The 12,861-nt window shown below is 37.2% G+C and overlaps 1 protein-coding gene across 1 annotated transcript in view; it reads left to right on the top strand.

The window, feature by feature from the left end:
* The first annotated feature begins 1,740 nt into the window (after positions 1-1,740).
* Positions 1,741-12,861, top strand: part of WDR19 (WD repeat domain 19) — a 97,383-nt gene continuing 86,262 nt past the window's right edge. Inside the window, exons 1-4 of the mRNA XM_044680079.1 lie at positions 1,741-1,774; positions 4,713-4,804; positions 5,312-5,377; positions 11,327-11,452. Coding sequence (XP_044536014.1) covers positions 1,769-1,774; positions 4,713-4,804; positions 5,312-5,377; positions 11,327-11,452 — 290 coding nt within the window. The 5' untranslated portion in view covers positions 1,741-1,768. The remainder of the gene's footprint in view (positions 1,775-4,712; positions 4,805-5,311; positions 5,378-11,326; positions 11,453-12,861) is intronic.

The raw sequence follows: 12,861 nt of genomic DNA, 5'->3' as shown, positions 1-12,861 counted from the left end.
ACTTAAATTTTGGCAACATCTACCAAAGATTTATACTTGAGCTCAATATTTACAAAAAATATGGTTATTTCAAATTCAACACATCCAAAAGTGGAATCATCTTAATAGCAAAGCATCATACCTCAATAACTGCAAGGAGATTTCAAATATTTCAAGGATCTGTATTTTGCTGGATAACAAAATTTTTAACTATTGTAACAACAATACATATGTATATTGTAACCAGTTAAGGGTAGAAGGTAAAAGAGAAACAGCAGAAATATACAATTCAAGATAACAGAGAAATGAAAAGAGGGAGATTAAGTGTAATTAGGATTCAGTCGACATTTTGCAAATGGGCACTCATTCTACTGACGGAGTTCATTCTCTATAATTTACCAAATGGCATTTGGGATTTAGTGTGCACAAAAGATTCACCACCGTGGAGCCATTAAATTTATCTAGGCTGGTCCTCAGCACAGAAAATACTGTTCTCTCTCTACACTTAGGAGCATGATTTCAAAAGCTGCTTCTAATGTAAACATCTCTCAAGCTAATAACCGTAACTTTGAACTTTCAAATTTCATATTTTCATCATGAACATCTAACATTCATTTTCTATTTCCTCCCATGCCCAATCTCCAAAGAGTCTGATCTGTTTATGGAATGACTGTTAAATGAAGTTATTTTAGAGCAAAAAATTCCCTTAGGAAGAATCATGTGGGGTATAGTGGCACAGTAGAAAAAAAAAGTTATATCTATTGCCAGAAAGACCAGAATTCAAATTCTTCTTTTCTGGATGACCATACCAGAAAAAAACCAAAAAACGATAATAGCGCCTACCTTTTAGGGCTACTGTGATGATAAAATGAGAGGATGTATGAAACTCTTTGCAAACCTAAAAGCGCTCTATTGGAGCTATATACTATTATTTAGTCAATCTGTTGTCAGGTAAGGATTCCTAAAGAGGGAGGTATTTCGGAAGAGCTAGGCACTGGCTGTACTTAACCACCTAATGATAAACGTCAAATACTATGCATCACAGGGAGGAAATTTGAAAAGCACTAAATTCTGTAGATGGGAAAGAATTCACAAATGCCATCGGCCTCGGTGGTACGCGTTCTCTGGCCCCTAGATGCCCCAGGACGGAAGGCCCAGTGAGAAACAGCCCTCCGAGCCCCTCCCTTCTCCACCAGGATTAGCAAGGGAAGGCGGGTGAACGAGCCAGGGGTGGACATGGGCCGACCCACCACCCGCCTCCCTCAGCTGGGTAAGGCGAAGAGGGGTAATGGTCCGCCCCTTCGGCCTTTATTTAACAGTCACTCTGCACCTTCATCTTGCTAGAGATATCAACCGTCACCGCTAGTCCAGAGCCGGAAACACTGCGCAAGCGCAATCCGAAGTTATTGCTACCCGCCTCACCAGAGCGAGCCAAAAACACTGGGCCAATCAATCAAGCCCGTCCCGACGCTCTCGCGCCAGTCTGGTACCGAGATTTCGCTTCAATCACGTGCCCTAAAGCCTAGCTGAGGTCCCAAGACTCGCCCCCAATGTAGGAGGAGGCAGCGTTAGCCTAGCCCCTCTACTTACGTCACTAGTCTTAAATTCACAAGATCTCGCGGAAAATCGCGCTCTCCCGTCCGAGAAACCCCCGTCTCCTCCTGTCTGGCCAACACGGATTGGCTACGCCTTCGGAATCTCCAGGGTGACGGGAAACGCGGCATCCTCCTTTCAGTAGAAGGTGTGCGTCTGCGCAGTGCCTTGATTGGGAGGCAGCTGAAACCTAGAGATGAAGGTAAATAAATAACCCCGAATGTCCCCGGGGGAGGCCGACCAGGATGTCCCATTTTTTCTCACCCTTTAGTCCACTCAGCCACCACTTCGGGTGGCGAGATGTGTCCTCCGCTCCACCTGGTCAAGGAGTGATGGGAAAGGGGGATCAGAGGGTGACAACGGGGCTTAAGATACCTATAAGAAAAAAAGAGAAGGAGCAAAAAAGAGAGAGCCCCCCTCTCCTTTTCCTGATTGCAGGACTCTTGTTTCTGGTACTTCCCCAAATTCGAATCAGAGAGTGAAGAGTAAGCTGCTGAAGCTGCAAGGGAAAGAAGAACCCCGAACATGCAGTGGCAGTATTTAAATTCAAATGCGGCCTCTGCAACTCACTACCTATGTGACCTTGAACTAGTCTCATTACTTCTGTAGGCCTCAGTTCTTCATCTGTCAAATGAGGGGTCTGGATCCTAAGTTCCTTCCCACTCCAGTTCTACTCTCCTATGCGCCTGTTGCTAGATCATCAGTTCTAGGAGAAGGGACTTTGAAATCATAGAGTCCAGTCTTTTCATTTGATCTCTGAGCTTACTCAAGTGAATTGTTGTCTTGATAATGTTCGTGCAGCTACCTAGTGATTTGTGAATTAACTCAATCAGCCTGACGCCAGAAATGTTTAAACAGCAGAATATTACAGAATATTCTTTAAGAATAAGAGAAATCATTGATAACTGGCTTGAATTAAGAATAAACTGAGGGGATGTCAAAAAGATTCCAGTATCTGTTCAGCAGAGCAAATCAGAGAATACTCTGCTAATTATGCATCAGCAAATTTAAGGTAATATTTGCCTTATCGCCTCTTGATGCTGTGAAAGAATTTCATCAGCTAGCACAGTCATAAAATCCCAAGAGACATAAAGGTCATAGGGTCCTGAGTAGCTATCAGTTATCTATATGTGAGTTTCATTTTGTAGGCTTCCCATAAAATTTTAAATTCTCTGAATTAACTGCTGTGTTGACTCAGCCACACAATCCTCTCATTCTTCCCACCTCCAAAATACAAAGTGTTTCCATTATCTTATTTAATTTCCTCAGCATAATCGTTCTTATAAAGATCGATTATCTTCTCTGCACATGTACCCCAGAATCTAAGCCCCTTATTTTTGTAAATGAGAACCTTTATCCCCAGCCTCAGAAACAGCTGATTTGCTTTATGGTTTTTCCACAAGGTTTTGAATAATAGTTTCCTTATCCTTCTGGTAGAGTCAACCAGAAAACAACAAAAACAAGCTATCTTCTATTGTCAGTCCAGAAAAAAAATAAGAAATAATCACTATTTTTGGATTATACACAGTCAAATTTTCCACAATAATATTCCCTTTGTTAACATGAATAACAATAATAAATGACTTTTTATATGTGCTTTAAAGTTAACAAAGCACTTTCTTTTCCAATATAAATATATAATCCTGTGAAGTAGTATTGGTATTATATTTATGCAAAGTATAAGGAAATATGGATAAAGAAACTAAAGTTCAGAAAGATTATGTGACTTGTCCATTATTTCAGAGTAGGTAAGTACCAGGGATGCAGTTTTAGCCCAAGTGTCTCTTGATTCCCAAGTCCAGGATTCTTTTACTGCACTGCAGTTCCTCCCTATATACCACAATAGAAAATTAATAATAATGGCCAAAATGTTTATGTTTATAAAGTATTCTTGGTATCTTTTTGATTTTCACAATAATGCTGTATGATAGGTAACAGATATTATTATCCCAGTATTGGCATAAAAAAAACTAAGCAGAAAGATTAAATGACAAAGTTATAAGCCCAGTAACTTAATTTCAGGCCTAGAATTAGAAGCCAAATAGTCTTACTCCTACTGTTTAAGTATCTTAAGCATTTAACAAAATTAAGAAACATTATATACATTGAGGATATTATTTTCATAGCATGTATTATCAGTATAATTTTAACAACAGTATTCTTATAGTATACTTTTGCAAAGAGTAACAGATTTCCTCTTCCTTCTCCATTGGTTATAATGTTCAATTTTGATCTTTGAAAGAGTACAAGAGGAAGGAAGTGGCAGAGGGGATAGGCCTGGAATTAGGAAGACTTGGGTTCAGCTCTGGCCGGAAAGGAAGGGAAGGAAAGGAGGGAGAAAGGAAGGAAGGACACATGTTGCTACTGGCTAGGCCCATATGAAATCATCTATACTAGCTTCAGGCTTCTTTATCTGTTTTGACACATAGTAAGGTTACCATTTGTTCATTATGCTTAGAAATTGAAATAACTCCCCAGTATTTGAGAAAATTTATACATCTAATAAGTAGTGCCTCCAAGCCACTTATTGTCATTGCTACATTTTAAAATGTCTGAGGGAAAGAGGAAGAAATGAACCTTCATCAAATACACTAGTCCAGAAGGGACAAATGAAGAGTTTGTATACCGTCATATAATGAAGGTAATGTAACTGAAGAAAATGGAGAAAGATTTCAAAAGAAGTATCAGTATCACACAAGTTTGGTTAACTTAATTGTTGACATTTTAAACATAACTTTTAATTCAAAAATTTAATATTATAATACCAAAATATTGTTGTGCCAATGTTTGTTTTAAATCTTCAAAATGCTTAGAATTTTAAAACTTTATATTTCAATATGTTATGAAGTCTCAACTATATTCATATTTCCAAGGTAGTTACCATATATCCAACTTAAAATGAAACTGCCTTATAACAAAGTTCTTTCCTCCAGTAGCTTTCCATGATGAAGTTTAAAGTATACCCGCCTACCTATCTTATACGGATACTACTTGATATGACTAGTGTTCTTAATGACATTATACTGTATGTTTTTCTAATATTATTATTGTATTGCTTTAATATTTTTAATGGATCCTGAAATATACACTTTGAACATTTGAAATTAAGCTTCTATTTGTTTTATCTTTTTTTTTTCCAGAAAGTTTTTACCCTATTAGAAAGGTCTTGGTTTGGTAGTCCACTACAATTTACCTGGCAAAAGACATTAGGAAACTACCTAGCTGTAACAGGGTAAGAAATAAATTGTATCATCAATTGTATCCATAATATAGATTCCAACAGTTCTACAATGTCATGCATTAAACTTTTCAGCCTACGACATAAAGCCCTCTATAAACTAGCCTCTCCTTATTTTTTTCAGTTTTTCATATTTCCCTTCTGGCACACTGTTACAATCAGACTGGACTAGTATCTCTTCTCAGTATACAACCTCTCATCTCTTGGCCCCCTGCCTTTGCATAAATGCTCACTCTTGTCTATAATGCACTCAATCAGTTTTGTCTCCTAGAAGCCTTGTTTTCTTTCAAGGCAAAGATGGGGGTGCCACCTACTACAGAAAATATCTTTGTTCTTCTCTGATACTCTTCTTTTGGAAGTTCCTTAGTATTATTTCATATATGCTTTTTCTTTATTTAAATGTGTACATGTTATATCCCACAATAGAATATGAGCTCCTTGAAGGAAAGAACTGTCTCATCTTTAAACATCTCAGGTTTTTGTGTTCTAATTTTATTTTAGAGCTGATCATACCATAAAAATCTTTGATCGTCATGGTCAAAAAAGAAGTGAAATTAATTTGCCTGGGTAAGTACAAAAAGAGATCCAAAATTTTTTTAGTTTTTTTTGTTCTTTAATGTACTTAATAGTGAATACTAACTAAAATGTTTTCTTACAACTATGATTAAATAGAATTTTATGTCATTCATCTGCTATTTTATGATTAATTCAAACATGATTAAAGTATTAACTGTAAATAAAGAATTAAATGTATTAACATGACAAAGTAAAGTTGTATATGTGAGCATGCAGTTATGAAAAAGCATTTATTACTGTTGAGAAAACACTTTTTGGCAAAGTATCTCCCATCCATACATAAAAATGATTCAAAATTCTTTGAAAGAGAAAACAATAGAAATAACTGTTTAGCAACCCTGTAATCACAAACATTGGGCAAGCTATCAAACAGAGAGATACATATATGCTTGCCAAATATGTTAGTGACAAGTCTAAGTTGAAGAAGAATTCTTTGTGGATAGTGAAATCCTCCTCCCCCCAAATGATCCTCTTTTTGAATACCATTATGCTGACTGCAACATGAGAGAGCACCCTGGAATAAATATGTGATTGCCTAAAGGAATTTGACTTAAATATCCACAAAGGAAAACTGAGTAGATGAAATATTTATTGCCCAAAGAATGGATGACCTTTCAATAACTTATAGAATAAATGAAAGAATGAAGCATTTATTAAATGTTTACTGTGTGTAAAACATTGTGATAAGCACTAGGATTACAAATAGAAAAGTTACAGAGTGTCAGGTCTCAAGGAGCTCACATTCTAATAAGGGAGACCACACATATGGAATTTCAGCTTTAAGTCAAATGACAAGGTTGCATGATCTTTAAGGGTAAAGCAGGAAAACAGATCTTAATTGCTCTTATTCAATATCATTTCCACTGACAAAATCATATCCTACTTTCTAATGTTGAGCTATTTGACATTGCCAAACATTTAGGTACAAGAACTTCCTTTTATGAATCTTCAATAGATAAGATCAGTAATGGGCAAACTTTTTAAAGAGGGGGCCAAAGGAAAGGAAATGCTCATCTGTCAGTCTGTTTCTAAGGCAACTCTTTCAAAGTTTCACTTTGTATTGTATCTTACTCATTATATTGTATCACACTGTATTGTATCTTACTCATTATATTCATCAGATTAAGAATGATGTCCCGCAGCTGGATAGAACATTTCAGGGGGGCCCGCATCTGGCCCGCCAGCCATAGTTTGCCCATCACTGTACAACCTTATGAGCAGTTACCAAGCTGCATCTCCAAAGAGCAGCTTTCTAGGATGGTAACTGTGGACACTGGGTTGGACGCATTGCTATTTCAAAGGCTTTTGAGTCCTAGATGATGGACAGTCTCCATCAGGGTCAAAAGGGAGATAGTGGTCAAGGTGGTAGTGGTGGTTCAACATGCCCAACACTTGGTAATTTCTGTTGCTCCCTGAGGGTTCCCTACTGCTTCAGCTGGCCCTCCTTACTCTGTGAGAAAGCTCATCCATATATGTGTGGGGAGGTATGCATATATATGTGCATATGTAAAGACCGACAACTAGTTTGAGTAGGAAAGCAGGATACATTGCTGTTGAGAAATTGAAAAACTTCTTTAATGAGGCCAAACTTCTCATGAAATCCTGTCTTTTTAATACCAAGATTCTGTCAGTGTAGTATTAGGCAGCAACATAAAATACAACAATCTTTGAAGAATTAAAAATGAATATCTCACCGAGGGCAATAAAAATACTCACAGTGAGTGTAAGCAGGCCATCAATGAATAACTCAGAGGAAAAACTGGAGTAAAAAATGACTTTAAGAAATTGAATGATTGGAAGAGATGAATGACAGATAGGCAGTCAGGGTGCTCCACTAATGTTCTTGAAAGGTCAAGAGATTCAAGGAAGTCTTGTAACACTGTGGAACCGCTGTGACAGATTTATAGGAGGTCACAGACAACTCATCCAAAATGGGCAGCCATGAATGAGCCATGGTCTGCAGTAGCAGCGGGAACTTTATAATCAATGAGACCAGAGATACATTTTGGTGTGAAAGAAAAAACAAAAGTATAAAGTAATAAGCCAAGTTCCAAAACTCACATACCAACATTTTTTTTAACATATCTCCATTTGTGTGTGTTCATTAATTCTTCCATTCAATAAGAATCTACTATCTCTTATGTGTTAGATAAGACAAAAATGAAGCAGTCCCTGTGATCAAGAAAATTCTATTATAGGGAAACAAAATATATGCGTAAGTAAGGAAGATATAAGTGATGAAATATGTCAAAGGAGACTGAGAAGTTGTCACAACTAAGACTTCAGTGTCACAAAAACCCAGAGAAGAAAAAGCATCCAGCTGGAGAGGATGTTCAACAATGTCAAGTGCTATAGAAAACACAGACTGAGAAAAGTCCATTTAGTTTTCTAATGAACAGATCTTGGCAACTTTAGAAGAACTTTAGAAGTTTCAGTTGAGAAACCAGATTGAACAGGGTTTTACACCAAATGAGAGGAGAGAAAGTTTAGGCAATCAGTCTAAATAGCTTTTTCAAGAAATCTGGCTAAGAAAAGAAAGACAAAGGTCAGCAGTTGGAGTAAGGCAGGGTCTAATGAGGGTTTTTAAGGATGAGGGAGACTTAATCATGATTATTAGAAACATGGAAGAAAACACTAGATAACAAGAGACTGAAGATTGTGGAAAGAAGGATGATGATCATAGAGACCATCTGCTACAGAAAATAGGAGGGTATAGAATCAATTACAAGTAGAAGGGTTGATCTTAGATGGGAGAAGGGCTCTTTTTTTTATCAGAATCTGGTCCAAAGAAGGAGATAGAGGCAATATTATGGGACTGAGAGATGAGAAGGGTAGAGGTGGAAGCTCACAGTGAATGACTTCTATTTTCTCAATAGAAGTATGAAATGTGATCTTCACCTGAGGGGTGCTATGGGAACCTCATGGAGAGAAGAGGTATGGTACAGCTTATAGAGAGGGGAATGGGAAAGAGAATCAGTTGGGATTGAATGAAAAGAAAAACTGATTTCAGCAAGATTAAATAAGATAAATGTAGAGTAGAACCAGCACAGTTGCATGAGTTCTTCCAGTTTCATTCAGCAGACCATGAGGAAGATTATAGGAAACTGGTGAAAGCAGTAATCCAGGATTGGGACTGGCAGTGAAAGAGCAAGAGTAGGAAAGATTGCAGTAAATGGGAGACTAGAGAATCATTCCTGTACAGTTAAACTGGTGAATCAAAAGATTGAGCTTGGGAAAGGAAGAGACCATGACCAGAACAGAAATGATTGGTCATAAGGGCTTAGTTTTAGAGTTGGAAGAGATCTGGAAGGTCATCTATTCCAGCTCTGCTCTTTTCACAGATGAAGAAATTAAGGTCCCTTAAAATCCTTTGTTTCCTTCAAAACTGCTAAAATACAATTTTTCTTCCTATAATATTTCCTGATCCTCTCTTCAACTGCTAGTATTCTCCCTAATCTACATATTTTATATTTTAAAGTATATGTATATGCATATATTTTATTATATATGTAGAGTGTACATTTTGTCTCCCTCAATAAAAATGTAAGCTCCTTAAGGGCAAAGATTATTTCAGTTTTTTGCATTATCAACCCTACACACTGCCCAATAGTAGATTTGTTTGTTTTTTAAAACCTTACCTTTTGTCTTTGAATCAATTCTAAGTATAGATTTCAAAGCAGAAGAGCAGTAAGGGTTAGGTAATTGGGGTTAAATGATTCGCTCAGGTTCACACAGCTAGGAAGTGTCTGAGGCCAAATTTGAACCCAGGACTTCTGAACTTCAGGCCTGCCTCTCTATCCACTGAGCCACCTAATTGCCCCTAGAGTAGGTTCTTTAAAAGGTTGTTGATTGGCCTAATATGGATTAATGAAAGATATATACTTTATATATTTTCTCCAAATCTTGAGAGTTGTTTTAAAATTCTAATCATGACACACATTTTAACAGTATGGAGTTTTTTTTAATATGCAATTTTTCTTTTAGATGTTAACTAAAAGATATGTATGTACACACACATATACATACATATATATTAACATATATGTTAATATGTTCCTTAAAACAGAAAATCCTGAAATGACAGCTGAACAATCACATAAGAAAAGGAACATATCCAAATTAGTTAAATATACATAGAATAATTATAAACCATAAAAGTAAAGCGTAATATATAACTAGATCCTGATTAATATGTACAATAAATTCCCTGAAGTGGGCAATATATTCAAATTTGTACTTTTTGAAGTTATAGTTATGTAAAATTTGGTAATCGATTATAGTTCAATGGAAATATACAATGCAAATTTGTATAATATGACCACTTCGGAGAATTTATTATTCTCACTAATCATTATTTGGGTCCTAGCTTTCTTAAATAGAGCAATTCTCTCTCTCTCTCTCTCTCTTTTTATTTTGCAGATACCCTGACAAAATCATTTTCCATTTCCAAAATTTAAACTATAAATAATATTTCTCACTAGCTATTGCAGATTTTTTATCTGTAATTATTGCTATTGTTTTAGCTGTCCCCCTTAGACTCAGTATTTTTCTGATAGTCCTTTCTTGTTAATATTATTATCAGTATTTTCATTTCCTTCCTGAAAATCTGAATTGGAATTTTTTTTCTTCAGAGCTACCTTGACTCATTTTTAGAGTTGGAGATCAAAGTGGTTATAAGTACAATCTAATTATATAGTTCAAGGATAAAACATGGCTAATAGAATAGAACATTTCTCACATTTTTGCCCTTCTCTATATTCACATTGCTCCTGCAGGTCTTCATTACCTCTCACCCAAACCACTTTTAATCTCCCAACTGGTCTCCTTGCCTTCAGTCTTCTGACTTCCATATTCCGGAACAACAAAAATAATCTTCATCAGACACAGACTAACCTCATTGTTCCTTTCTTCTAAAACTTTCACTGGCTTCTTTTGGCTACAGGATAAAAATATATATTATTTCCCTCAAATAGACCAGGACTAATGGCTGTTCCCCATCCTCAACATTTCAGCAATTGTCTTTGGGTACTTGCACAAGCTGTCTCCCTTTCTTCTACCTCCTATCCCCATGCCTAGATTGTACTCTTATCCTCATCTTTTCCTTTCAGAATCTTTAGCCTCCTTCAAGGTTCAGCACAGGTGCCAACCCCTCTGGAAATCTTTCCCTGATCCATTTCCTTGGCATTCTCTGCTGCTTCTCCCCAACCCCCACTAGCTAATGTTCCTCCCTCCTTGAATCTTCTCTGTCTGCTTATTGTAACTCAAGTAAAATGGAAATTCCTTGAGGGTAATAATTGCTTTATTTTTACCTTTGCATTCCCAGCAGCTAATACTTGTATTAAGTATTTAGTAAATTTTATTTAACTTATTGAAATGGTATTCCAAAGAAAATTGAACTTTGCTGTCTCATAAGGACATTGTATGAGAGAGAGCTTTTTTTCTCATAAAGAAAAAGTTTTACCTTTGCAAAAGGACTTATTCTCCAGGCTGAATACTGTGTTAGTGAAAATTTGGGGTCCTTGGTCTTAATATCAAGATCCATGATATAAATTTCCTGTGGACATTTAGAGGACTTGAAAACTACATTTCCCATGATTCCTTTTGTGTAATCCAGGTGGGCAGGAAGTGTGACTACGTAGACAAAGGTATAAAGTCTCAGAACTTGATTGAGACGCTTTTTTTTCCTGCAGAACAAGCCAGGTGGGCAGAGGTAATGGTGGGGCATTTGAATTAGATCTTAGCAGGCACGTGGCCTTCTTAATTACCAATATGGCTTTAAATAAACTATTACATATTTTGAATATATCTATCTATATCAATATTATTCCTAACAATTCCTACAAATATATAGGTTTTTAGATTTAAAACTTTACAGACAATTTATTCTCTTTCTCTAGTTATGTTTATTGTTAATCATTTGTTTTCCTTTTTTAAAAAAAGCAACTGTGTTGCTATGGATTGGGATAAAGAAGGAGATACCCTAGCAGTGATTGCTGAGAAATCTAGTTTCATTTATTTGTGGGATGCCAATACCAATAAAATTAGCCAGTTGGACAGTGGCATGAGGTAAGGACAACTTTTTGTTCTAAAAAGTTTTACTTAAAGAGTTTGTAATTATTTCTGATTTTGACTTTGACAGTATCATATTTTAAGTACTTTATGTGTGGATATTGGCTATATTTTTCCCCAAGTTAACTTTTCCTCTTCATTTTTTATGTACTTTTGGGGGATAAGAATATAACTTAAACAGAACACTTCATATTATGACAGTTCTTTGGTTGGTTGGTTTTCCTAAATTATTTTCTTGTAGGGAGCGATCAGTGGCGAAAGGGAAAAACTGTCAAGAAATAATCACAGTCTAAAATATTTTTAAGGAAAAAAAAAAAAAATTTTTTTAAATGTTTTAAAAAAATATGTAGGGGCTTCCAGGTTAAGATGGCAGCAGAGTAAGAAGCAGCTCTTAACCTCTCCTGACCGAAACACACAAAACTCCTCAAGGGGACATAAAAAAAGTCCAAACGAACGGAGGAACCCCACAACAGGGCACAGCGTGGAAGGTACGTGGAATCGAGACATTTCCAGGCTAAAAAGGGCTCTCACTCACTCAATCGCGAGCTGAGCAACCGCCCCACCCCCACCCCCTCCACACTCACCTATAGCTCCGAACCCAGCTAAAAAGAAATAGAGCAAGTTTGGGGCACCCATCGAGTCATCAGCAGCTCCGGGACCTGTTCCTGACAGCAGCAAGACTTAGGACCCCATTAAGTCAAAAAAAGCACGCAAAATCTGAGCGCGCGCGCCGGAGCAGGACGCTGGGCGCGCAGAGCGCCGGCTGAGTAGAGGCGTGGGTGGAGGCAGAACTAAGCCTAAGTGGGGAACCAGTGCAGACGGGTATACGACTGTGGAAGCAGCGCCCTGAGACTTGTAAAGAAACCTCCAGCAGAGGATCAAGCAAGAGGGCCCACCAGGGGGCTTGACCTTGGAAAAAACCAGAATTCAGACCTCAGGAGCCAATAGATTGGGAACAGACACTGAGCCCGAGGATAAAGCTGAGAAGCTGCTGGGCTAATGATGGCTACTCAGCATCAGGAGGTTCAGAAGAGAAAGAATAATAACAAAAAGAAGAAGTCTTTAACACTCGACAGCTTTTACACAGAGAAAATCCAGACAACCGAGCAAACAGAGGAGGAGAACAAACAAGCATCCGGACCCTCCTCAAATAAGGAAAACTCCTCACAAGCTATGGAAGAGTTCAAAACTGAGATTCTGAGGAAAATGGAAGAGATCTGGCAAGAAAATAACAGTTTAAAAGGTAGAATCTTGCAATTGGAAAGTGAGGCTCAGAAATCAAATGAACTGATAAGCAAATTGAACACCAGAAATGACAAGATTGAAAAGGAATACCAAAAGATTATAGCCGAAAACCAAAAGATTATAGCCGATAACCAGTCCCTAAAGGCTAGAGTCGAGCAATT

The sequence above is a fragment of the Gracilinanus agilis genome, chromosome 6 (assembly GCF_016433145.1).
Source record: "Gracilinanus agilis isolate LMUSP501 chromosome 6, AgileGrace, whole genome shotgun sequence".
NCBI classification, from domain to species: domain Eukaryota; kingdom Metazoa; phylum Chordata; class Mammalia; order Didelphimorphia; family Didelphidae; genus Gracilinanus; species Gracilinanus agilis.
The sequence above is the reverse complement of the archived record's forward strand: the minus strand, read 5'-3'. Positions and strand labels throughout refer to the sequence as shown.